Source organism: Seriola lalandi, unplaced genomic scaffold (genome assembly GCF_002814215.2).
Source record: "Seriola lalandi dorsalis isolate HSWRI2012SDOR001 ecotype SW California unplaced genomic scaffold, Sedor1 jcf7180002054591, whole genome shotgun sequence".
NCBI lineage: Eukaryota > Metazoa > Chordata > Actinopteri > Carangiformes > Carangidae > Seriola > Seriola lalandi.
Window position 1 is genome coordinate 1383472 of NW_019525144.1, and position 27666 is coordinate 1411137.

A 27666-nucleotide genomic window follows, 5' to 3' on the forward strand; every position below is an offset into this window, starting at 1 on the left:
TCTAGTTTCAACATGACACTGCCCTGTGCTCACAGCTAGGTGCATAAAGAAATGACTTTCTGAATTTGCAGGGGAAGAAGTTGACTGGCCACCACAAAGCGCTGACCGCAACCCCATCCAACACCTTTGAGATGAAGTGGAACACCAACTGCGGGCCAGGCCTTATCTAAACACCATCAGTGGCCGCACCTCACTAATGCATTTGTGGTTGAATGAGAGCAAAATCCGCGCAGATAGGCTCCAAGATGTTGCGCAAAGCCAGAAGTGAGAAGCCTGTTATGGCAGTATATTTATGCTAATGGTGCTGGAATGAAATGTTGAATCAATCACATATAGGTGGAAAACTTGTATGTCCTCGTATTTTGCTTCATATACTTTTGGTTATGTAGTTTATCTCACAGGTACTGGTCGGCTTTCCTTGTATTGTGGTAATGACATCCTTCTGCCTGTTCAACTGCAAACCTAACCAGAAGTGGGGGCTGCAAATTAGATTCAGCTAGATTACCTATTTACTGTATAACTGTTGCACTTATTTCCTTCCTTCTTACTGTAAGTATTATTTTTTTTTCTGTTTTGTCCTTATTAAATAAACGAACAAATAAATAAATATGTCATAATCCTTGCTTAAAGTTTGTTCCCTCATGGCCTTTGCTGCCCGAGTAAAGGCTGCAAAACAACAATCTACATCGATGGCATACTCTCAAACACTCTGGGGCACATTACATAAACCTACACATGATGTACAGTAGTACACTGAGTTCCAGTGTGCAGTATCTGCCTTTTCTTTCTTTGCCTTTTACAGAGTCCAACAGCAGTTCGACCCAGGCACCAGAGAATACAGCAGAGACAAATGTGAGAACGAGACAGAGGATAAATAAAAGGGAGAGAAACTCTGTGTGTGTGTGTGTGTGTGTTTGTGTGTTTGTGTGTGTGTGTGTGTGTGTGTGTGTGTGTGTGCGTGCGTGTGTGTGTGTGTGTGCGTGGCTTCTCTGTGTGTACATGAGGTACTTTCAATTCAGAAACTGTGACATCGAACTGTCAGTGAAGCCCAGAAGTGCTGACAGGTAGTACACACACACACTCACACACACATGCACACACAAACACACACACTTTCTCATACCGTTGTAATTGAAAGACGTCACTTTGAGATTTTCTCCTCCACAGGGATTTGCACTGGTTGTCTGCAGCTCCAGGACTTCACTCGTCTATTCTCTTTGATACTACTCCTCACCTGTAGATTACAGTGCTGACTCTCTCTTTCTCTTTCCCCCTCTGTTATTGCAGTACATAATACACGGACACCCCCCCCCCTCCACACACACACACACACACACACACACACACACACACACACACACACACACACACACAATTTAAGCAGTGAAAAACAACACAACACTAAACCCCTACAGATTAACAAAGAGAACACGGTGACTCTTAAAATGAACCTAATCCTGTCTCCAGTCCAGTGGTTACACCTTGACTTGCCGAGGTTGTTGTGGCTTCAAAGTGTCTGCAGCTGAAGTGGTAAGGTTGAGCTTTCTGAAGCAGTCACTTCATAAGTCTAACTACACTCTGATGTCCAAATCTTTTCCCTCTCTCTTCCATTCTCTCTCTCTTTCTGCTATGACTAAACAGTGTAATTCATTCATTATGGATTAGGCCCTAAATTAGGTTAGCACATATTTAATCATTCATGTGGGCTCTCTGCTTTGACTGGCCTGCTGAATCATTAATTAGGAGTTTTGGAGATGCTAATTTGTTCTATGATCCACATGAACATCTGAAAGTTGGATGAGCTGATGCCCGTTTTTATCTTCTGTGCTGTTTTTTTACCTGCACATAAAGAGTTTTCTGTAATATTGCTTATCAAGGACGGAAGATAATTTTTTTGGAATAATACACCCAACCAAGGACTTGTGTCCACTCACCCACCCACACACATAAACAAACACACCAGAGATCACACTGAGACTTTATAATCTCAATATCTTTTTGATATTAAGGCACATGAACAGATGGAGGATATGTGATAAGATGAGCTTACACCAAAAATATCGAATGCACACAAACTTGCACATACGCTCCTATTCATTTTTCTTTTTTTCATTTCCCTGTGGGGTGGCTAATAACAAACTTTATATAAAGAAGAACTCTGGCATGGGTTTTAAAGAGAGAACACAACACATGAAAAACTAAATTAAAATAACTTATCATTGAGATATTGCACCCTGCTCACTTTACATGCACACGCTCGCATCTTTATACGAGAGATACCCACATAAGAGACAAAGAGAAGCAAACTGAGTTTCACATTTGTGGCATTTTCTTTCACTGTTGGGAGTAAAAAAAAAAAAGAAAAAAAAAAGCTCAGTACAGTGAGTGCGCTCAGTATCACTGTGTGCAGTGCATGAAGGGATAAATTACTACAAACTGTGGAACCTTTCAAATCACACTCCCTGCTCCACAGGCAGAGTCATGAGGTCAGACCTGCATTTCACTGAACAACTGATCTGTGAGTTAGTCTTACTGTTTCCACAATTAATGTATTGAATATATTTGTAAAGGCATTCCAAGGATTTCTTTGAAGACCCTGAAAATCGATTTTTGCCAATCAGCTGTTTTACTGTGAGTGATGGGCTCCTTTATGAATGTATTATTCTCTGCTGAAACAGCTTTGATTATTTCACGCAGAAGATTTTTGTATTCCTTTTTTTTTTTCTCTGCGCTTATCTCATTGGTTTCAATCAAATCCGAACACCAACTCAATTACCTTGGAACAAAGGTTTGATGCCCCTCCACTCACAAAGTAAGCAAATTTACTTTAAAAGTATGATCTTATCTTTATTAATATTTGCATATATTTTGAATAATACAAGGAAGCATCTTTTATGTTAAATCCCGTGCTGATTAATCTATGCAGGAGACCTTATGCATGTATTGGAATTGAAAACTAATTTTAAAAAATGCCCTCTATCCGCCTCCTACATTTTGAGCTGAACACCATACTCTCTGGCTTATGCTCCACACTCTGCTGCCGCTCGGTGCTTAGCTCTCCATTTGCCACAGTGACCTGGTTATACTGCAGCCTTATCTCACCTCTTCCCTCACCTGATTACCCAGTGGTGGAGTCGCCTTCCCTCCTCAATACAGCAAAGTCTGGCTTCAGATGGATGAACTCCTGTGCTCGGTTTCATAACAGAATCTGTAGTATGTGGTGTAGTTATGGCCTTTTCAAACTTGCAGCAGCTCCAGCCTCCCATACAGCTTGTCTTTGGATGCAGTGAGTGGTGACAGGTAAAGCTAAATCATATTTATTGATCGATGTGCAAGAGAGATTATAATGCAGTTGTGGCCAAAAGTTGCAATATATGCACATAATAATTGTTGATTCCTTTAGGGAGTGGAATTTTTTCTTAGAAAGGATGCCAGAGGACACTAGCTTTGAGAGCTGTAAGGGCCTCACATCTAAACTCATGTAGTCTCAAGAAAACTACAAAGTCATACGTTCATTCTAAAATGATGGATGTCGGTGTTTTCATCCCTGCGATCTGTAACTTTCCACATAGTCAAATTGCAGATGTTATTTTTCTACTTTATTGTATTCAGTTGCTGATACAAAGAAACATTATTTCAGTTTCATTGGTTTTTAACAGTTGAAACAACAAAACAAACATAAACTTGTTTTACTTGTTTGTTGTTGCATGTACTAGGGAATATCACTGACTAGGTGATGACACACAGGTGGCAGACACATGAAAAAATGTGATCAATGTACAACATGAACATTTTCTCTTTTTTTTTTATCTTAATTTGTCCCTTTCTTTGTTTGTTACCCTCTTTGTATGGCTGTCAGGTGTTAGTCTCTCTTGTCCCTGCACTGATAAGGGAAAATAGGAGAGAGTAAGTACCTAAAAAGATCCACCAGGTGACGCCCTTCTGCTATTTACTGCCTGGAACAAGAGGCGTAATAATCAGAGACGCAGTGATTAAAGAAATACATCCAGCAGTAGGCCGACTAATGAGAAAATGTATTGAATGAGTACTCTTAAAATATTAATATATTTAAAGAATAAAATCTTGCATTTCAGGCATCACCTAAAGCAGTACATCTTATTGTTGCAATGAATTCCTACGAGGTTGGACTGTGATTTGTTTTGTTAAAATAATAATGCACTTGTGTATTTAATGAGTGTTGATGATGGGGGGTGGGGGGTGGGGCGGTGTTGGTGGTATTGACCACCAAAAAATCTGTTTCCTCTTTTACGATATGTTGTTTATTCAGTCATTCTAACAGTACAGTATATAATATCTTGTTTATTTTGAATGACTAGTTTTCGATGAATGCTTTTCTTTTGTTATAATGCACTAGTATAATATGACCCACATAGAGAATTGTCGTACGTGATGACGCTTCCCAAGGATTATCTGTCGACATCCGACAAATCGAACAAGAACCGGAAGTGCAGCGTGAGAAGGAAAATGAGATGTTTTGTGTGCATGAAGTTTGTTAGCTATCGTTAACTTCTATTATCTTTGAAGGAACCAGATAAAGCGGCGATTTCTTGAACGAAGCATCTTCCCTCTGGTCTATATCCTCTGAAATTACGCAGTCCTCCCGGACAAAACCCGTCACTTTCTCGGAGAACAGGAAAAAAGTGTCAGGTAACAACGTTCAATAAATCGGAACGCTAATGCTAACGTTACTAACAAGTGTCAGACGTTTGCTAACTTACGTTGGTATCCAATTATCCGAAGTATTAAAGCAACATTTGATGAAATGAGATAACGTTAGTTATTTTGGAAAGGTTTACATTATCACAAAAAGCAACAACGCCAGGCTAACCTAATACCATGCCGACTCACAAGGTACTTGTAATCTGACTGGTAAACGAGCTAAGCGATGTCAATTTTAGCTAACTTGGCTGTTATTTTCCTCTCAGTTGTGTTTATATTGGTGCGAGAGAATGTTCATTCCATGTCCGCACACTTTGGCCGCTGGGATCAACATCAGCAGTTAAGCTATGGAAAACCTCTCGCTTAATATCAAATTGATTTATGCTGGTTCCCCTAAAGACCTAGGTTCTTTGATTGTCGGTGGGTCATGTCTTGCAGAGGAGCCCTGTGTGTCAACATTCAGACCTTTGTTGTTATTACTATTGTAAATTATATTTAGATGGTGCTTATTCCTAAAAAATGAAATGAAATCAAAAAGTGACCCACAGAAACCTTAGGGCCAGGTACTGTAACACCAGAATAGAAGTACAGGTTGGTTTCTGGTTCTCTGTGGAAATGATGAGGCTGCCATGTGTCGTCTGCTAGGTGCACTTGCTTGATGAAGGTGATAGGGAACATATTCAATGCGCAGGGGGTAGAGATGAAGGTGTCAGCCGGGTCTCTGCAGCACATTGTTACTACAGATTCCCCAAACCAGGTTAACACAGCTATTGTTACAGTGTGATACCCGCTTCTGTACCCATATGAAACAGTTCACTCTCCTAATTGTATATAGTTTTGTGAAACATGCCTTAACTTGCTAGGCTACGTTTGAAGAGATGCGGTTATCTGTGATAGATGATTTGAAAAGTTACACAAACATCTCAGTCTGAAGGAAGCGTTGATGAATTGTCTTTTGTTGTGTCTTTATAAAATTGTTGCTGTTTTTGATTTTATTTTGTTCTCTGTCTGCCAGGATGGACCCAGCTCTACTGAGGGAGAGGGAACTGTTCAAGAAAAGAGCTCTGTCCACTCCAGCTGTAGAGAAGAGACAAGCATCCTCAGACTCTGGATCACACAAGAAGAAGAAGCCCAAAGTTGACAAGGAGAGCTCCTCAGGGTCCAAAGGCGTTGGTAAGTGAAGCAGATTATTTTAAAAATGTATTATAATGTGTTTAGTTGTAGCAGTGAATGGCTTCTTTCTGGTGTTGTAAGAGGGCTATATATAGACGGAAGCCATGGTACTGCTGACATAATGCATCTTTGTAACACTGATTCTGGTGCCCATCACCACCGTACTTTTCACATCAACATTTATAGAGCTGATACTGTCTTATTATATCATTATACTGGCTAAAGCAATGCTATTTTAATTCCTATTAAAACTGTCATATTATTTTCATAATTTTAGTAGCTCCTCCAAACAAGTAAGGTTTGCTTCGATATGCAATGTACTTATTATTTATAAAGCATTATATTACAAGGAGCAGTAATTCACCTGTCTCTTATACACATCTGAGCATAGCTTGAAAGTAAAAATGATATGAAGGGACACACAAAAATAGTTGTTTGTGATATAAATTTGACATGTTACATGTCATTGGATGTAGTTGGATTTTGAGCAGTGGCCTCTTGTCACCTGGCATTTCATGTAAGTCTGTAACCTCATAAACTGATCTCTCAGTATAATCACAGACCGCCTGCTACTTCTTTAGCAGAAAAAAAGAAACCGGTACATAATTAAGTGACAATTTATTAGGCATTTTGTGGTAAGGCATATGAAATTATACATTGTGCTCAATATGACATGATAAAATACATCACTGTGCAGCAACAAAGTGTAATTTGTCATCTAATAATAATAATGCAATGCTTAACATGTTGACGGCACTGGCACAAAATTTACTAAAGAACAGAGAAACACAGGCTTTGTCCAAAGCAACGATGAAGTCCAACCAAACTTGATCAGTTTCTTTGTTGCCTAGCAGGCCCTTTTGGGAAACAACAACATTTTCTGTCTGTGTACAACATTTTACCATGTCTCATAGAAACTCATTTGTACGTGCAGTACTCACAGGGCAGATGTCGCTGAGCAAGAGAACCTGTTTTTTAAACTCACTCATATTGAGACTGAGTAGTGTTTTTAATTTTAACATGTTTTGGCCATGCAACGTTATACTCCATCAAAGAAAACAAAGGAAAAAAAGTCCCACCTCAGTGTAATCCATTCTGCCAAAGCCTTCATTTTTAAGTGTTGTCAGTGTTGTGTATTTTTTTTTTTTTTTTTTTATCAGGCCGCACTACTAGTACTATTTCTACTGAGGTGCTCTCTCTCTTTATCTCCTGATTATGTCAGGTGTAAAATATGGCTTACATGGTCTGCCCTCTGTGTTAAGTGGTAGTGAATCTGGATTGTGTTAAGATTCCTTTGTAACTGAAGCGGTAATTAGACTCACTCCAAATCAGTGAAAAACTGCCCCCTTTCTTCTTTACATTGTTCCGTTACCTTATCTTGTCTCTTCCCTCCACATCCACCAAACTGTGAGCAATTGAACTACTATTACGCAGTTTTAGACGTCCATTCCTCAGGGGGTCAGTGCCATAATATTGCCCAACTTAGCAATGACACCCGAATTCCTGCCAGTCCTTTTCTTCATCATTGCTGCCTCTATACCACCTCAGTCTGGGATTCTGGCTCCTTGCAAATGCTGGTCATGAGCTTGCTGCAGCTTCCCGGCCCCTCCTCCTGTAGCTGGTGATGTGTCTTCCCTTTGGCACAACACCCACAGTCCAGTAACTCATAGAGCACGGCCAAGGCAGCCAGAGACAGGACAGTGAGGATGAAGAGCAGAAGGATGACGAAGCACGCCACATTCCAGCCGTCATGGAACGGGTACACTTCCTGGACCTGCAAGGAGACAAGGGGGAGAGAGACCGCCCCTGGGTGCCATGGGAGATTACTTGGGTGTATAGTGGCAGTGATGTTGGCCATGATTTCTCCTTGGAAGCAACAAAAACAGGGAGAAAGACAGATTGTTAATGCCTGTGCCTGTGGTTCTGGGCTTCACTGCTAGGTGATGACAGCAAATTAGAGAGTGATGGTTGTAGTACTTGTTTCCATGGTGAGAGAAGGATTAAAGAACCACTCTTTAGGCCATAATATTTAGGATCGTCTTTCTTTTGAATGTGATGTAATATTTTTAACCTGATATAATGGGCTCTGTAGTGCCAAAATTTTAGAAGCATTGACCCCTAAAATCAATAAATATTTAAAACAAAACATGTGCACTGCTAATGTGCTGTTTGAAAAGGACACAGTCTCACTAGAGACCACTGAGGGAATGGGAAGGCCATTTCCTCTCTTAAAACCATCAGGGTTTCTTTTAGGTAATTTGCTGTAATGTGATTATAGTACTATATATATACATATCATGTAGTAATTTGATAAACTGCAGTGTCAGTATGTACACAACATAAACCCTAGCCTACATCTGTCAGTACAGAAAGGATTCTTACCTAAATAAAAAGATACTGTTATTAAAGCAAAGTGTTATGTTGCTGAAGAGCACAAACCCTACTGAGGCCATCTGCTCAGAACCAAAATAAGACTTTAAAGCCTGGTTGGCAAGGATGGGTGCACAGCAAAATGTTGCATCTAAGCTTGGTTTGCAACTCTTGGGTCACAACACTTGACACAACGCTGTAGTGAAGGAATTGCAATAAAATAATGAAGGTAAAAGATGTGCAGGGTGCATATTGTCAGGGCATTTGTCTTTCTTCGGCTATCCTTTCACATTTTCAGCCAATGCCTACCATTTTAAATCCTCAGGGAACAGCATGCCAGTATCTCTGTGCCCCCCCCCCACATACAGAAAGACACATATACACACACACACACACACACACATATACCTACATGTTTTAAAGACACACTTGTATGCACCCCCTGCATTCCACACACACACACACACACACACACACACACACACACAGTCACAATCACAATCACAGACATCACCTACAGAGATCAAGGCAGCTGACCCAGATTATTTGAGTCGACCACTGAAAGGCGTTGAGGGAGAGGGGCATAAGTGCTTCTTTTTACAGTAGAATAATCCTGTCTTTTTTTGTGCATTTCTTCCTACGATCGTACAACTTTAACTGGGCTTACTGTGTGTCAAAGGATAGATTTGTGGCAGCCTAGTACAACTATGTGTGAGAGTGTATTTTAGTGCACTTTGGCAGAGATAGGTGAATGCTCCTTGTGTGATTGTAATTTGGTTTTCCATGTTACCTGAAACTGTAATGTGATAGAACCCGCTGTTGCAGTGGCGTCAGTTGTCTCAAGAGATCACACATTTCACCTCAGAAGTGCCTAAGTTATAGTCTTGCACTGGTTCCCTTACTCAGCATAATATGTTCTCAATAATGTGGGAAAGGCACCTATAAATTGGAGGTTTGTGTGTGGTTAGAGTTGGAGTTGAGGTTACCTTTTGTTCCAAAAGATTACTAACAAGTATTGCCCTTAAAAATACAGGTGACCATGTCAGTTCATTTCAGTGGGATTGTTTCGTCATTGAAGCTATTGTGGTGTATTTATTTTTTTGCAACAATTTTTGTTGAAATTTTTAAGTACAGGTTTGGTTTGATTGTGTCTCAATACAGTGTAATACATGTGTGTTTTATTGTAAAGTTAGTTCAGCCTCTGTTCAAGTTGAAAATTGGCATATTTCACCTTTCTTTGGATGCTGACAAAATGCTTACACTGTGACTGGTATAATCCACACAGCAGCTGGTATCTCACCCTAAATGAGCCCCGCCCCGGCTGAGCTCTTAAAGGTGTTATAGGACTATGATATTGCTCTCTGGCTAAACAGTGGTTGTCTCTCACTAAACACACAAACACACAGACACACTTAGACACTGGTAGTGCCCCTGGTTGACTCCTCAAAGCTGTTCGTCTCTCACTGATTTATCTTCAGAGCCGTAGTTTGCACCGAGTTCTGAGGCATTTCCACAAACATAGCCCGACATGATGCACACGAGTACACACATAGACCTAGAAACCCACGCAGAGTTTCTGATGCTTGGTATTTAAGTGGCACGAGTGCAGACACATCCATGTTTATTTAATCCATTGCGTGTCTGTGTTTCATTCTTGGCCTTAATATTAAAATTGCCATGTAATGATCTCATCTTAATTGATGTTATAGTATGAATTCCATTTCCCATACATAGTTGTCGGTTGTTGGTTTGCATTTTTAGATTTTTCTAATGCATAAAGAATTGGCTACAGGAATAGATCTGCTGCATTAAAGATGTATGATTTACCAAGTAAATGCTGGATTACTCAGAAAACCCCTCATACTCATAGCTGCACATTTAGACCAATAACAGCCTGCAGCCTGTAGCTTAAATTCATACTGTGGATTGTTATGATCTGTTGATGTATAATATGCACACATTTTTCTGAGGATGCTATTCCGAAAAATATGCAGACTCACCTTTGTCTGGCTCAGTCCTGTAGAAGATGCAAGTCAACAGATGCACTCTCCTTTTTTTTTTTTTTTTTTTTTTTTTTGGTGCTCCACCTATCGCTCTGTCTTCCACTCTCTCCCTCCTCCGCGTTCACTCCTCGACCTGTTTTCCTCCTTAGCACTCTCATGCACTTCCAGCCGTTGCTCGTGCACTCGCTCGCTCCCTCCGCCACTCCTTGCAGCTCTTCATGTCTCAGCTGAACGGCACGGGCTTCTGTCCATCATTGGTTCTTTTCTTTTAGCCCTGCCTCTGCACCGTTCGTTAACCGGCCTGTCACAATTTCGCTGTCCTGCCCACAGTGCAGCTCACAGCGACAGAAGCTCCCGCCTACAGCATGAATCATTCATGAATCACTGTCTGTTTTCAGCTTTGATAGGCGAGTGCTGAGCCCAGACCTCAGACAGTCTCTGGGGGGGAGCAGCATTATTGAACTCCCAACAGAGAATAGGACCAGCTGGCCGGATTTCAAATCAGTCTTATCAAATTACGCTCATATGATGCTTCAGCAGTATCTTTAGACTAATTTTGTTACATTGCAGGATAAGGCAGGTGATATTTTTTGTTTTTCGTTTTGTCAACAAACCCCCCCTGAAAAGACCAAAACCAACAATAAATTGATCCAACTAACAAGATGTGTAACCAAAGCCTGTTCCTAGCTTGTTCCTCTGTACAGTTGAGCTCCAATAGAAACACATCAGTGGTCCACATTGTTGTTTTGAACACATGAACACATAAACATGGACAATGTATCTTATTTTGAGTAAATTCCACATACACCTTCCTGCTGATATGAAATTACTTCTTTTTTTTTTTTTAAGTATATATTTGTGACCCGTTTTAAAGAAATGCAGCTTCAGTGGGAATGGTGCCACAGAATATGAATAAGAAAAATGTAGAATAATGGATAGTTACCGCATGAAAATGATGATTGCTGATTTGATAGCACTTACACAAGTTGGTGAAAAAATCATGTGTAATTGATTTTGTTTTGTTTTTTAAACCGTTTTTTAACAATGGACTGTTCTCTTTTTTTCCACAGAGTCTAGTAATGGAAACTTTAACATCAAGACGAGCTCTGGGTACAAATTTGGCTGTCTGGCCAAGATAGTCAATTATATGAAGGTAAGCCTCTGTAAAAGATTTGTCGTTCACACAAAAGGAACTTTCTTTAGTAATTAAGATGCGATTGTATTAATCTTTGAGGTTTTGTAGACATTTCAGTCTCATGGACATTGTTCCCCTCCAAGTTGATTTAAGTTCTCACAATAGCATCCATTTAATTGCTAGATTTTAAGCACGCTGTCATCTCCATCAAAGCTCTCTAAAACCTTGACTTGTTGTCTATTGTGTCAACTGAGTGAGTCAGCTGTGTACACTGTGTAACATTTGGTCCCCGGTCTTTCTTTGGTATGTAAACAGCTTGTTTATCGTGCTGTGGCTGTGCAGAGAGGCAGGCAGGCCTTGTCACACTTGCCGTCTGACTCAGCCCTCGCTGCAGAACTCATACTCAACTTGATAGATTTTCTTTGAATGTGTGCCTATTGGTGCCATCTGTTGAATATTTAAAAACAGTGTTCAATGCCCTGACAGTTGGATGAGAGGCGCAAAATCACTGTAGACACTGGGCTAAAACGCTGTCAGAGGTGTAGGATTAAGAATTGCTTACATTTTAAAATAAGCTCTGAGGAAGATTTTATGCTGTTGTTGACTCTGTATGTGTCTTTTCTTTATTTAAATCCATGTGCTTCTCTGTCCTTAACTCTCAGACAAGGCATCAGAATGGTGACACACACTTCTTGACCTTAGAAGAGATTCTGGATGAGACCAAACTTCTTGACATCAGCATGAAACAGAAACAATGGCTCATGACGGAGGTGTGTTTGTGTCTCTTTTGTATTATACAGCATTTTATTTATCATCAGCAGTACACTTGTCCTTGTCCTACACCATCACACTGACCTATTTAAACCTGAAATCCACAAAAAAATACTTGATTTCCTGCAGTCACTTGTAGGCTGACGTGAGCCACTGGCAACAATTTTTCTATAACGACATCCTGTATGTTGCAAAAGGAGGAAGCCTCTGAGTAACAACTGAGTGATCATGCTGATAGCACGACACAACATTCAGTACCTTGTTGAAGATACTTCTGTTAATAGCAACTACATGATCTGAATAAAATATTGGAACAACTGTAGCTGAAAATTGGCTTAAAGTGTGTTCGAATGATTATTTATGTCTTAATCTTTTAAAGATATGAGCCATATAAATATAAGATGTTATTTTTTAAAAATCTATTTAGTTTATTTTTAACGGGTAAGGAAACTAAATTAATTACTAGAGACTTCAAACTTGAAATTTATTACTGTACATCTCCCTGCAATTGTCAGGCCTTGGTCAGCAACCCCAAAATTGAGGTACGTGATGGGACATATGGCTTCAAGCCCAAGTACAACCTGAAGGACAAGAAAGCCTTACTAAGGCTGCTGGACAAACACGACCAGCTGGGCCTGGGAGGAGTGCTGCTGGACGATGTAGAGGAGGGGCTGCCCAACTCAGCCAAGGCCATTAAGGTAACATAATAAATACAATTTAAGCATATGCATGTATGCAAAGATGTCACCTAATACATACTGTTCATTATGTTGATTCGTGAAAGGGGTGTGCATTTCTGTGCAACACCCAAACACTGTGGTAAGTAAACAGTAAAGCTTTATTGACAGAGAAATGAGCTCTCATGTGATCATTCACAGGCTTTAGGAGATCAGATCATCTTCGTGACAAGACCAGACAAGAAAAAGATCCTGTTCTACAATGACAAACACTGCCAGTTTGCGGTAGATGAAGGTGAGAATTAGTCAGCTTTTACCAAACTTTTACCAGCTCATTTACCAAGCACATTTTGATACTAATTTTGGCCATTTCCTCCAGGCTTCTAATTGGTTTGGTTTGTGTTATTTCACGTGTTTGGTCAAAATCATGAAATAATTGGATGTCTAGCTCGTTGATCAGTGTTTTCCTGTTTCAAAAACCTTTTTATTCTAAATTGCAGAATTTCAGAAACTGTGGAGGGGCGTTCCCGTCGATTCCATGGATGAAGAGAAGATTGACGAGTATCTGAAGAAACAAGGCATCTCCTCCATGCAAGAAACAGGACCAAAGAAAGTGGTCAGTGTCTTTTGGTCTCCAGTGCTTGATTTTTGTTCTAACTTCCCAAATGTAAATAAAAATGGCCTGATTTATTTCCCTAAAAATAAAGGCTTTTAACATTTTAACACTGAATACTGATATTTGTTCTTAGTTAATTACGGATTATCATAATCAGTGCTGATTGCGTTTCTGTGCCCCCTGCAGTTACCAGTTCAAAAGAGGAAGAAGCAAGGTGGGCAGAGGAAGAGACACTTCAAGACTCACAACAACCATTTGGCGGGAGTACTGGAGGATTATTCAGATGGCGTTCCTGTAAAGAAGTGAACTCCCTTCCCATCACTGCTACATGCCCCACAGAGGAGCTTTGTAGAATCTGTAAATCAGAAATGGCTGTAGATGGAGACTCTGGCCACACTACAAGACTTTTCATGGGTGTCTGTTATGTCAAACAAACTAGCTTCTTTTCCTTTCTTTGAACTCCTTTCAGTGATCCGTGGTCTTGTATTACATGGAGTGAATACAACCTGTGTTGTGGAATCCTTTTCAGTTTGTTTATTGATCAGTGATGACTGAAGGACACTGGAGGAAAAGGGTATTGAGACCATTAAGAGCAGTGAATGCTTTTACAAAGACTGTCATCCTTAAAAGGGGCGCAGCAGCCTGACTGTTAAAGGTAATGAGTTTAAGTGTGTACATACTTTTTTCTTCATTTCACTTGATATATTACAAAGGGGTGTGTGTGGAAGGGTTTATTTGAGAGGGCAGCAGTCCTCATCTGATGGCAACCTTCCATCCTTTTTATTAGGAATTGCAGAAGACATGTTTGTGTTGTGCAGTGCATCACATTGACATCTCTCATCCAGCATGAAACATCTTGGACATTACTTCCTGTGAAACTTCAAAAATATTCAAATTGTTTTACTTTGCAGCGCATGTTATAATGGTTTAAAATACTAGAATTTTTTGAACTTATTTTAATAAATTACACTGTTACAGGATACTGCCTTGTTGCTTGAGTTGATTTACATGCACTGCAATGGCAACAATTCTTCTATACCTGTTTATTGCCAAAAGTATTTAAGAAAATAAAATGTGTCATTTAATGTTGGTCTGTTCCTCCATCTGGAGTCACACTGAAAACATTCTATGAATCGTGTGTTCTTACTGCAATATTAGAACCTCGTGATGAAATTACTGATGACTTCTGTGATCAAACATTAGTACACGGTGCACACCATCAGCGTTTTTGAAGTTATTTAATTAATCATAGAAAACAGTACATCAGCACAGCGTGAGAAAGATGAAATGCTTAATCATCTGTTGCTGTTAAGAGTAGCAAATAGTAATCAGTAAGTGAGAAAAATTACTGAAGCAAGGTATTATATAATTATATACATTCATGCTTCCCTCCAACGAGATCTAATTACATATGGGTTTGCAAGCCATTAATAATTCAACTTAGAAACTATAAAGCTAAATTTTAGCTAGTAGTGTGGCCTGCTTTGATTGTTTTCTTTAAATGGTGGTAGTTCGGCAAAATCTTCATCAGAAAGTCGAGCTGAAGAGTCTGGGGCTGTAAAGACAACAAAACAAACATGTATTAACTAATAATATGTAAAATACGTAAAAGTGGTGTTTTTCATGATGCTTTCAGCTTTAGATATTTGGCAGTTGGACACGTCTGAAAATCATGTATCCACTTAAAACCACTGTATATCCGAAAAACTTAGATTAATAGTTTTTCCCTGAACAGGTTGAGCAGACTATGGAAGAAAATGCCCAATGGAAATTTAAAAACGGCAATGCTGTAACATGAATTATGGTACAGTCTGTTAAACCAATGGTGCCCAAGGTCCCACTGTTCTTCCTTACATGTTGATTTATGCAGTAATATACAAAATGTCATAGGACCAGCTAGAATGTAAACATGGAGTTTTTATTGCATACTATTTAAGTTAGTGGAAGGCTGTAAAAACATGAGGTCTGGCATGTTTTAGCTTCAATTTATGCTTTTGTGTAGTAGTTCACACAGTGTGCTTTTGTATACAGCATGGTTAACAACCATTACTTTTAGTATTTATATATGTAGGGCCTTTCAGACATAAACACGACTGAGAAGCTTGGCCATATTAACAATAACCAAAATGTGTAACCATTCACAGAAAGTCTAGCAAGTGTAGTTCAGTGTCATGTACAGTATGTACTTGCTAACAGTCACATTTAAAGTAGGCATATTTAGTTAATCAGGTGTTATGTCTCTTCAACTCATACATTGAGCTTTAAGTAACAATTTGCTTAAAAAACAATAAAATGAGTGCATTAAAATGAATCTGGATCAGTTTGACAAAAGAGCTAAATCTGACTCATGGACACTAAAACAAATGCACAAATGGCATAAGAAGTGGATGGACTAGTACTAAAACCTTCACAATCGCAATACAATCTACTAAAACACCACAAACTAAAGCTTCCATTAACCACAGAGTTAAATCAACACCTCTCAGACACAAACCTACATTTCAGTGGTCCATCTGTGAGCACAAATTGTAATGGAAAATGCTTTGGTTTTGAGGTTGCAATGCTAATCATAAGCCTAGGGAACCCATTTACACCCCAAAACACCACCCAGATGCGTGTCTCCATACCTGTGGTCTCTCTGTCTGAACCCGTCTCATACACCCAGAGCCATAGATGACCGTGTTCTCAGGTATGACCTCACACGTGTTGACCTGACAGAAGGCTCCAATGATACAGCCACTGGTGAGGATCACATTCCTGCCAACGTCAGCTAGAAGACAAAATAGATGATATTTGATACAGCTAGTGACTGCTTTCATCTAAATGCTCCAACCTTCTCTGCAGATGTGGGTTTCACTTCTCCATACAAATACACACTGAAAGCCACACAAAGATGCAAATATCCTACCTTTAGATTCTATCACATTGTTGTCCCCAATCTTCAGGGCTTGTGATACTGTGAATTGTCCATTAAGGAAAAATTTAAGAATCAACAGATTGTTAAAACATGAAATCACTTGACTTACAGAATAAGACTGGTCAGACTAGTAAAAAGGATACCACAGCCAACTTCAAATACATTGTTGATGCCAATGGTCATTGTCTTTGGTTCCACTTCAGAATCTGGGGTGATGTTTTCTGGGTAACTGCAGAGTAGAACAAATAAGTTTGTAGTTATCGAGATACAGGTAAGGACTGGATTACAAAAAAGACATGTCACATGCACAGATGGGTAAGACAGTGATCTTCAGTAATCAGGAAACTTGCATTACCTGTTGATAATCAGAGCTTGCTCCTCGATCAAATTCCCCTCTCCAATCACTATGGGTCCTGCTTCTGCAATAATACGAGCTTTTGGGTGGACCACTGTTCTGGGGCCTGAGTCAACAGAGAGAGTATAAAAGGTATTGTTGGTTCACACACCTGCTTAAAGTAAATCTGCAGAAAGCATTGAATGTCTGATCGGCTTAGAGGTAAAAAAAAAAAAAAAAAAAAAAAAACAGCAAACAAGGTTTCTCAACTCAGTAATGTTTACTGGCCAGTGATGAAAAGCGACACATCTTACCTATGGTGACATCTCCTCTGATTTCACTTTCAACACAAACTACGGCTCCAGCGGCTATTTTGACACTGCACAAAAAGAGAAAAACAGCAAGAAAAAAGTGTGGAGATGTTAGCTTACGTTGCTAGCTAGCCACTTCGATAAGCCGTCTAAACTACCTACGTGGTTACTTCAATGTGGCTATTTAGTCATAATTTTACTTTTAATATTTAACGACACGATTAAACATCTTTACTGGTTAATATTTATATTACCTTTTCTGGGCATTTTGTTTGTCTGCCATTGTAAATAGATGAAGTCCGATGGGAGGCGCCGGCGATTCACTCGATCATCGATTTGGAATCCTTGCTATTATAGCATATGCGCATGCGTCATTCGATAAGTTAAAAAGAGATGGCTTTTATGACTCCAGCACGGTTTAACATAGTGGTTGGGAGCAGTTCTGTTAATTTAAAAAACCTAGTGTATAATGATCAGGAAGATACACAGATGTGAACTAGTTAATATAACCTATGGATTGGTTGAAAAAGATACGTTACCATAGCAACGAACAGTGTATCCTACATTTATGACTCCAGCACTCCACACAGTAATGATTAAGTTCCATTATGACGTTATCTTTAGTTGTATCCTTAAAATGTAATTTCGTGATCCCAGAGATGTCTGTTTGTTTTGCCCGGAAACACAAAATGCTTGCCGAAAAAACAACGTGTAAATCCAACATTTCCGTACACGCAATGGCTGCGGAGTAAACAGTAAGGAAATTTTCAATTTAAAGGTTGGTTTTGTGTCAGGCGAACAGTCTTATCTGTCTGGACAGATATGAGCCATTAGTGTGAGTAACGAATGTGAGTGAGTTCACAACTGTGACCAACGTTTCCATAGCAACAGAATGTGTAGACACCTGCAAAAAAGGTTTACTACGATTTCTGGGATCTTATTAAACAACCAAAAAAATAGGCTTCAGTATAGTGGTATTGATCCACAGGTAGTGGGAACAATACCTGTTGAGGGCAACGACCAGGTAGCGTTAATAATGTACTTTGTCCCTTCTCGCTTCCATTACAATGTCAAAACAAGGAAGGGTCGGAAGTAGAATATATTATGGAAAAAGCGACACGAAAGAAAAACTCAAAAGGCACATCTTCAATAGAGGGGGAGAAGCAACCAAGGCAGGAAGAAATGACACAGCCAGAGAAATATATGTTTTCCCTTGCTGTCATTGCTCTAGTTGTAGCCGTTTGCGTGGCACCACTGACAGCTGAAATATCTACATGTAAGTATACAGCACTGTTGACAAGTGAAAACTAACAGCAAGATAGTGTTAGATAGTTAGCATCCTAGGTAGTTACCTTTTGTCAAGAAAATATTTGCATCACCACCTGTATTTGTTTAAATTACATAGCAGCAATGAATGTGGCTTTTGTCAACCATCTGAAGATTCACCACTATAGATATGTTTTTAAAAGATTCTACTCGTAAGCCTTAATGCATGTTAGCTCGGAGCTAACTGTAGATTAGCACTGGTGGACATAGTTCGCAGTCCAAGAATGAGCTCCAGTCATTTAAACTTCCCTCCTGGGGGGGTATTTTGCGGATTAATTAAGCATGTGACCATTGGACTCTGCAGCCATAACTTCAGCCCTCTCACATGCTTTCCTCTTCAAGGCAGCAACGGCTAGCTGTAGCTTATAGTTATACTGGACAGTTTCTTCCACTCTGGCTAACCATCTAGCTACCACACACTTCGGTATGGTGTAACTTTCTTGTCCATAACGATAACAAGGAACCATTGGTTTGAGGTAAGTTACTGAGGGTTGATTGCACAGCTGCTGTCTTTACGATGGCGTTAAAAAGTAAAGCCTTTAGGGTATTATTATATCTGGCTTGTACAATACCTATGTCAACATGGAGTTAAGAAAGCTGGGGTTATTTTACGCGTGTGCATTTGGTTCATATACATACCAGTGCAAATGCATAGTAACGTAATGTTATGGGTTTGTGATTATTGAAATAATATTCATAATGTCTGTGGCTTAGCAGTTGGGTGTGGTCAGCTACAGAAACATTGCAAGCTCTAGCATCTTCTGCATGTTTTCTCTTCCTGTGCAACAAATTAATTTGCTAATGGATTTTGACTGATCAGCAAAATGTGCACTGCTGTTTCTTTTTCCAGCTGGCTTTTCATCTCATAAACACAGTGTCCTAAAGATGGATGAGGCAGTTTTGACAGTCAACAATGATCTGGACATTGAGGTGGTGGTTTCCTGGATGTCAGAGCGCTGCTACCAGGTAGGCTCACACGCACCAAATATTCTCCTTCAGTTGACTCTTTGTATATGAGAATGATGATGTTCTGATGTGGACCCATGTTTCCTTGTGTGCTAGTGTTTGTACCAGCAGCTAGGGGTGGTACCTGCAGCGCAGAGTCCTGGCCAGCCCGGTTCAGTTGACTTTGTTGTAAGCACACAGCATGAAATTACACTACAGCTCAACAGCACTGATGTTAACCTGGAGTTGTGCACGTAAGTTCAATAACACAGAACTGGGCATATATTAGAATGTGCAAAGGACAAATGTGTCAGAATATTACAAGGCAGTTCTCTCTGTAAGTGTCATATGTATATATACTGCTCCCGCTGGTTGGGATATATGTGGACATATGTCCATACATATGTCCCAACTGTGCCTTGTATCCCATGTATCCCATATATCCCAACCAGTGGGAGCTGTCTCTGACAGCTTAACTAAACAGACCTAAATATAACATTTCTTATTATTATATGTACCTAAATAAACTTTCTTAGTAGGACAGGATTTGGAGATAAGGTCTTACATGGCAGTACTCCCTTGTGTACATGATAGCACAGCTGGGCTTATCATGAATTAATAAATTAATATTACATTTGGGGGTATTTCAGTTCCACTTCGCAATTGAGATGCTGTGGCACATTTAGTCTATCTAGAGTGTGGTGTGTCAACTAGCCATCCTGTTACGAAAACATTGTTGAATTACAATCTACATACATACATACATAGATACATAAAACTAAAGCTCCATGGAATGACTTTGTGCTTATATGTTGATCAGTTTGGCTGGTTTGCTACGTGGTTAGCATATTGTCTTTAATTCCCAGAATTCCATTCCACTTTGGGGAGCATGGAAACTACTCTTTGTGGGTGAAAAATCTAAATGACTCCTCAGTGGTCAACTGCTCTGTAGTGAATGATGCAGACCCCATCAACAGCTACATACGTGAGTCTCACACATAAACGCATTGATACGCTTGTGTGAAAGAACGTATGTCATGTCATACTGTTTTGATGCTATTTTCACCTCTCCCACTCTGTACCAAGTACACACTACATCTTATTAATGTCCCGCTATTTCCACAGCGATATTGGTAGCTTTTCTTATCTTTGCTGGACTGGTCGTGGTGTCTGCCATTGGAAGAACATTATTAGGGTAATCTAATTTTATGTTTCATTCCTCTCTATTTATGCAATAAATTCCCAAGTACAGCTGAAATGAGTTTTGAACTGATTAGAAAAACTACACAGTAAGTATACAAACAAAATCAATCTAATGATAAATTAAATAAATGATAGCCTAATTTCATTAGATTTGATTAATTTGTGATACTTGTTGTGGTGCTGTGTCATAATCATAATCTTCTCTGTTTTTTTATGTCCCGACTGTGCCTTGTATCTTGAGCTTGTGGTTATTATAGAATAACTCCTAGCCTGGTTGATTATTTTTGTTGTTCAGGCTTGATGTAGTGAAAGGTATCCTCTTCCGAATTGGTGGCTCCATGGAGACAGAAAGGCTCATCAACTCTGTGAGTGTTCCTATGTAGGGAAATTTTAATTACACCAAAACAAGTAAGCAAATTGCAGCTTAATTATTAAGGATTGACTAATATACCAGATATGTTGGTATATTTTTAAATGAGTGATGCCCTGATACACTGTATATTTTTATTTTGTATTGTAGAGCAGTTCGAAAGTTTGTTTTGGAAAATGTGAAATTTATATTATTAAAATATTTTAGATAATATATGCCGCATCTATTTATTTGGCAATGTACATCACTTTGCTTTCTTGGGCTGTTCATGCTTAAAAATTTTATGGTTTTAGTGGAGAGGTTTAGTAGCTTTTTTAAATGGTGGCTTCACTTCTCTTTTAAATCAAAGATGTTTAATAGTAGCTGAAAATCAGTCACAGGATGCTTATGTCTAGAAATGTTTTTCAATCATTTTCAAACCCTCAATGTAAAGTTATTAACCGGTATGCATGACTGTGTGCAGAAGTGTGTATGCTTCCAATAATAATATTTTAATTTTACTTTCATCATCCAGGAACTGGGCTCCCCTGGCAGGACGGTGACATCCGTTACTGACAACATCCTCCCTCCTCCACCCAACCCCAGCAAGAGGCTGCGATCTCTGGACACATTCAGAGGGTATCCCATCCCCACTTACCCCTGCACTTCATCTTGCTCAAAGAAATATATATCTGAATTACCTCTTGGTCTGTTATGGGGTTAGACTATATCATGTGATTCTAACTGGAGTGTGACCTTTTAGCAGCTGACACTGGAAATGTCAGTTATTAATGAGCCCCAACTAATAATAATAACATGGCTCCATTGTTTTAAAGTTAAAGTTCTTGTTCAAAGGGATGAACCATTATCTCTATTTTTGTAATCTCTTGACTGGAGGGCTCAGTGTCTTTCAATAATGTTATATTTTCTCTGTCTCCTGTCAGTATCTCCTTAGTCATTATGGTGTTTGTGAACTATGGAGGGGGGCGATACTGGTTCTTTAGACACACAAGCTGGAATGGTGAGACCTAACTGGTTCTACTTTTATTGTTTTTTTTCCATGTCACTCATTATTCATAGATCTTGGTTTTGCAATTGATTTTGAAGCCTGTCTTTCCTATTTGTCTCCTTACAGGTCTTACTGTTGCAGATCTAGTCTTTCCTTGGTAAGCTCAGTTCAAAATGTCTATAGTTTCTATAGCATTTCTTAGTTCTGCAGATTAGTTTATCCCAGTCTAGAATTGGAGAAGTCAAGAATTGTAAAACTAATGCTCATATTTTGAACAAACCTCACCTAATTTTCTCCTCACTTCCCCTTTTTGTCTGATTTTCTCTCACTTTGTGTTTCCCTCCTCCACCAGGTTTGTGTTTATAATGGGGACATCCATTGCGCTGTCAGTCAACTCCCTGCTGCGTGCAGGCTTGACTCGCTGTGCACTGCTGAGGAAAGTTGTGTGGAGGAGCCTGCAGCTCTTCATTATCGGTGTCTTCATTATCAACCCAAACTACTGCCAGGGACCATGTGAGTATAAACACACTTCTTTATGTTGGCGTCAATATCTCAAACCATTCATATGGATTATTATTCGACCATGTTCTTTAATAGTAATCCAAACTGTGGGCGTATGTGGTTATTTCTTACTTTCTTTACTCCTTTTGTGGGTTTCTGCCTGCCGTTGTTCTCAGTACTCACACTCCATCCTCATCCACTCTACAGTATCTTGGGACAACCTGCGCATCCCAGGTGTGTTGCAGCGTCTGGCCTGGTCGTACCTGGTTGTAGCCAGCCTGGATCTGTTGGTGGCGAGAGGTCACCTTGACATCCTTACAACGGTCAGCCAACAGCTTCATTTTACCCTCATTCTTTCTTTAAAATTCTATTTAGAAATTTGAGTTCAATATACTAATATACTCTAGTATATTAGTCAAATGTCTATAACTTCTGTGGCTACATAAAAGCACAAATTCATTCTGATGTTCTGACTGCAATCTCTGGTTTATTTACTGTGATAAATGTGCTTATGCTAAATGTATTTTGAAGGACACATGTCTCTGTTTTCCAGGGTGCTTGGTGGTCTCCTGGCATTGACATTTTGCTGTACTGGCCAGCTTGGCTGTGTGTGCTTCTCTTAGAAAGCATCTGGCTATTCCTCACTTTCCAACTTCCTGTACCAGATTGCCCAACGTGAGTCTAGCAGGGCATGTTTGTGTGTCTTTTTGACCCATGTAATATGGAGAATGCGGTTTTGTCCACTTCTGATGAGTATTTGTGTCATGTGTCTTCTGTCTTTACTATGTGTCTATGTGTTTCTTTCATGAAGTGAAATTTAATGACAGTTCCGTCTGATTATCATGCTTTGCTTTATTAGTGTCTGTCACTAACTGATTTCTGACACTGACAAATGTTTAGAAGTTGATACTGATTTTTTTGTCTTCTGTAATTACTGTAATTTTTACTTAGTTGCTTTTACTCACCAATGATGAAACTAGATTGAAATTAACATTCAAGTCTGTATATATTTTTTCTGTTATTGTAAAGGAATTGATAAAAAATATTAACAAGTGAGTTAATAAGGAGAATCAAAACTGAAATCAGAGCTGATAAAATTAATTCCAAATCCCCATTCAAACTCGTATTTATTTTGAAACTGTAACCTTGCTCTCAATAGACCTCATCCTACATTAGTAATACTGACCTCACCTCACTCTTCTGAATAGAGGCTATCTAGGACCAGGTGGGATCGGGGACATGGGTCTATACGCCAACTGCACCGGTGGAGCAGCTGGTTTCATTGACCGTTGGCTGCTGGGAGAAAACCACATCTACCAGACTCCCTCGTCACGGGTTAGTGAACAGCAAAACAACCCAAACATACCAGCGTCAGACACTTTCAGTCTTTTTATAACTTGGGATGTTAAGCTTGAGCTTGCATATCACGTTTCTTTCTCACAGGTCAACAAACACTTTCTAACCCCAACCATGCTGACATGACAGGTGATGCAAGGGTAAACTGTGTACTAGAACTTAAGGGTAATTTACAAAAATCCACTTCTGTTTCCTTTTTAATTAAGGTGATTTTTGCAACGCACATGCCATATGATCCAGAAGGTGTTCTTGGCAGCATCAACTCTGTCCTCATGGCTTTTCTTGGATTACAGGTTTGATTTATATGAATTGAGGAATTCATTCTCTCTTTCTCTTTTTCATGCATATTTTTGATGTCAAAATTAATAATAATATAGCTCATTGGAAAACCACAGGGAATCAAATTTTGATTTTAATTGTTGTATTTCCACAGGCAGGAAAAATAATCTTACACTACAGAGAACTCCACAGGAGTATAATGTCAAGGTTTCTTATATGGGGTCTCTTATTGGTAAGCACATGAACTTGTTATGTATGTTGTACTTCTACATTATGTACACACTTTTTTATCCGTTTTTTGCTACTTGTGAGTGTACTAAATGACTCATTGCATTGCAAGGTAGTGTCTCAGTTACAATGTTTTGACTTTCCCTAAAAACATTCATTTTCAAGAGCATTTCCCCTTTTTGATTCAAATAATCTCTTGTAACACACAGGGTGCCATATCAGCACTTCTGACCAAGTGTTCCACAGACCAGGGCTTCATTCCTATCAACAAAAACCTATGGTAAAGTTTGCTTTTAAGCACTTTCAGATGGAACAAGATTTGCTCAGCAATTCCTTTTTTTTTTTTTTTTTTTTTTTTATAATGCAGTTTTTTACTGTATGTGTGGAGAAATTCCTCACTTTATTTTTACATGTATGAACACAATGTCCATCCAGGTTCCATATTTGCATTTCATTCTTAGCCAGCCATCTCCCTACTCCCAAATATTGAACACAAATATCTCATCAGAAGTCTAAAAGTGTAACTACGTTAAATTTTGAGTACAAGGCCAAGCTGGACACGCAGCCATGCCAGTGCATTGCTCAGCACAGTCAGCACAGTTGTTAACCTTTAGCACCAGCCACTGCAAAGAAATGTGCTTTAAAATACAGGTGCGGAGTTGTTGTGTGTTGTATGAAAGTAGTTTTGTGGAGTTTGAACAGAGAGAAATGATCATCTCCAGATAAACACAAATTTCCCATTCCTCCTGGGATAGCCTTGAGAGATACATTTTTGCTGTAAAAGACACATTTAACCACTCGGCATGTTTCTGTCTGTTTGACTCTTAGGTCTCTGTCCTATGTGACAACACTGGCTTGTTTTGCCTTTGTGCTGCTAGTTCTGGTCTACTACACAGTGGATGTAAAGAAGTGGTGGTCTGGAGCACCTTTCTACTACCCTGGTGAGCACTATTATTAGACACAAAGAGCCGGATTAGTGGACAATTTTAGGAATGTGAATTTTTGACCTTTAAACCAAATTCTTACCAAAGCAAGCTTTGATTGTCCAAAATGAATACAGTTTCTAATTGAGTTGGTAAGAATGTAGAGATCGGGGTTTTGTGGATAAGTACTCAAATATCAGTACTTGTAAGTCCACAAAATAACTGAACCGGCATGATCTGTCTTTTAGGGTACTGAAAAATAGAATATACCAGATGTACCAACTGTAGATTCTGTCTGAATGTTTCTCTAATCATCATGACCTTTGTTCTACTCTCACCCCTGTGTGTAATTACAGGTATGAACTCCATCCTTGTGTATGTGGGCCATGAAGTGTTTGAAGAGTACTTCCCCTTCCGTTGGCGCATGGCCAACAGCCAATCCCACGCTGAACACCTCACCCAGAACCTCGTGGCTACTTCCTGTTGGGTGTTCATCTCCTATGTGCTCTACAGAAAGAAGATTTTCTGGAAAATTTAGAAGTGGGGCCTCTAAATGATGGGGCATTCAGACAAATAATAGCAGAGGACATTGTTTACATCAGAATTGCTGGAGTTATAATGTGAGAACATTTGGAAGGCGGAAAATAGGAGGCTGATTTATTTTGTCAAAACTATGATGGTTCGCTGTCTCTGAACATATAAGGGTTTTTCTTTAAAACAACACTCTTTTTTTTTTTTTTTTTTAATTCTCAGTCAGTAAGTTATAGGACCATAAATGTTTTAAGACTCCCAAAGATCTTCAGATATGAAGCAGCTGATCTCTGCCAAATATCTTAACTGACTCAGGAAAAACTTGTCCAAGAATAGTACTTAGAAAAGAATTTGAGAACTATAAAGACTGACATTGTTAAACTACTGTTTGACTAAGTGTTGTAGATACAGGTTTCATTCCTCATCTTGTGTCCCAGACTACAGCAGCAGGGTGTCGCAGTAGTGGTTTAACAAGCCCTTGTTGACTTCCCCTTGGGAGAATCCCTGCTACAGCTGTTACTCTGAAAGCTGAAGTGGGTTTTTGTGAGACTGACTTTTCAAGTGCAGAAGGAGACAGCAAAATTATGTATGTTCTTAAAAAAAAGACTACCAAGAATGCATTTTCATCATTTCCACTGCACAACAGATGGTGGAAGTGATATTTAAAGAAAAGAGAAACAGTGTGTAGTGGTTTTAAAATAATAACGCCCAGCATCTATTAGCATTTATTATTGTGAGTTAGTATGCCAACTCAAATGCAAGTGTTTTCCATTTGCAATCCCCAACCCCACTCCTTCATTTAGCAAGGGACCAGTGGTGTGATATGTGATGCTGCGTGTTAACAAGTGATGAGGGGAAGTGAAGGAGGGCTTGTCAGTTGACCCACTGAAGGTTGCTTGTTTTGTATTTTGGTTAAGTGCATGTGTACTGCCCTTTTTACTCAACTACACATGCCCAGTTTTATGTTTGCATTGACAAAAATGATTTGTCTTTCTCTTGCCAAAAGTCTGTTATATTTGAGTAGCCATTTTTCCACATTATGTTAAATGTGTTGTGAATTTCCAGAAAGAAAATCTACTGTATGTACATGTGCAGGAGTTAAATTTTGAGATTTGAAAATACATCATACATTCAGATGTAAGATTAGTAGGCACACCTAGCTAAAATTATTGGTCTAATACAGTAGGCCTGATATATGATATGAATTTGGGGGGGCGACTGCAGCCTCCAAAATGACCATAAAGTTACATCAGCACCTCCCTAAAACAGTTTAAAGCAGTTTCAATACAAACTGAACTTTATAACCATCATGAAGGGGAGATTTATTGCAGGACTGTTATATTGCACTTAATTAGTTTTAACTAATAAACTGGGTATATATTTGATGATGTGCCCTATTCTGCAATTGGCAGTTCATATAACTTGTAACATTTATAGATTTATGGATTTTGGAAAACGATATGGTCAATATGAATCTAAATGCTGCGAGCGACCTTTTAATAATTGCTAATCTAGTATTGTCTTTTCTTGATGGAATTCATTTTTTTCAAACTTTTATACAATTATTTCTTTTATATTCACCATTTGAAAATGAAGTAAGTTTATGTAATAAATCTTATTCCAAAGAATTTTCTGCTGTTGTTTTAGGCTTTGATGTTTTATTGTAATGCTGTTGTAATGTGGTCATATTGTAATATCTCCTAGAATAACAATTATTCGTCTCATAAAGGTCATGTGAAGAAGTGATATAAGACTATGTATTTTCAGTATTACAGTTCATGTTATACCTATTTATCTTCAAGCTGCACTTTCTGTCTCTTCAACGTAGGGAGGTGTAGTTTGCTTTATTGCTCAATAAGGCGTGGGAATCGAGTTACAGTGTAACTGACTTTTGAAAAAAAAGCAAGTTGTAAGGGTGCCTCTTCATCTCGCGATATAATTGGTCCACCTTTATTCATGTCTATTGTGAGAGTTTTTCCGCTCTCGCGCGGCTTTGTAACTTTCCCACGCCTGTTGTTTTGGCGTCTGC

General features: G+C 39.1%; 4 protein-coding genes across 5 annotated transcripts; 2 read left to right on the plus strand and 2 right to left on the minus strand.

The window, feature by feature from the left end:
• The first annotated feature begins 4454 nt into the window (after positions 1-4454).
• Positions 4455-14510, plus strand: gtf2e2 (general transcription factor IIE, polypeptide 2, beta). Its single transcript, XM_023419129.2, has 8 exons — positions 4455-4668; positions 5696-5853; positions 11297-11379; positions 12024-12131; positions 12648-12830; positions 13011-13104; positions 13310-13425; positions 13612-14510. The coding sequence occupies exons 2-8, from the start codon at positions 5697-5699 to the stop codon at positions 13729-13731; spliced, it is 861 nt and encodes a 286-aa protein (XP_023274897.1). The 5' UTR covers positions 4455-4668; position 5696; the 3' UTR covers positions 13732-14510.
• Positions 6455-10483, minus strand: smim18 (small integral membrane protein 18). The gene is made up of 2 exons (XM_023419131.2): positions 10224-10483; positions 6455-7719 (listed from the first exon to the last, which is right to left on the minus strand). The coding sequence occupies exon 2, from the start codon at positions 7709-7711 to the stop codon at positions 7388-7390; it is 324 nt and encodes a 107-aa protein (XP_023274899.1). The 5' UTR covers positions 7712-7719; positions 10224-10483; the 3' UTR covers positions 6455-7387.
• A 134-nt stretch (positions 14511-14644) lies between the features above and the next one.
• Positions 14645-17394, minus strand: LOC111664522 (dynactin subunit 6). Its single transcript, XM_023419130.2, has 7 exons — positions 17242-17394; positions 16991-17055; positions 16698-16803; positions 16486-16571; positions 16334-16381; positions 16053-16195; positions 14645-14980 (listed from the first exon to the last, which is right to left on the minus strand). Exons 1-7 carry the CDS (start codon positions 17268-17270, stop codon positions 14888-14890), a joined length of 570 nt encoding a protein of 189 aa, XP_023274898.1. The 5' UTR covers positions 17271-17394; the 3' UTR covers positions 14645-14887.
• Positions 17395-17533: 139 nt separating this feature from the next.
• On the plus strand, positions 17534-27388 carry hgsnat (heparan-alpha-glucosaminide N-acetyltransferase). Of its 2 annotated transcripts, none has more exons than XM_023419127.2 (18): positions 17534-18263; positions 19164-19279; positions 19376-19512; positions 20125-20243; positions 20384-20453; positions 20757-20826; positions 21346-21449; positions 21755-21831; positions 21946-21976; positions 22172-22332; positions 22528-22643; positions 22874-22995; positions 23529-23655; positions 23883-23969; positions 24110-24187; positions 24393-24463; positions 25012-25124; positions 25463-27388. In XM_023419127.2, the coding sequence occupies exons 1-18, from the start codon at positions 18092-18094 to the stop codon at positions 25642-25644; spliced, it is 1953 nt and encodes a 650-aa protein (XP_023274895.1). In that variant the 5' UTR covers positions 17534-18091; the 3' UTR covers positions 25645-27388. The 2 variants fall into 2 exon arrangements, with proteins under 2 accessions (XP_023274895.1, XP_023274896.1); XM_023419128.2 differs by lacking the exon at positions 17534-18263 and adding an exon at positions 18640-18789.
• Positions 27389-27666: the final 278 nt, after the last annotated feature.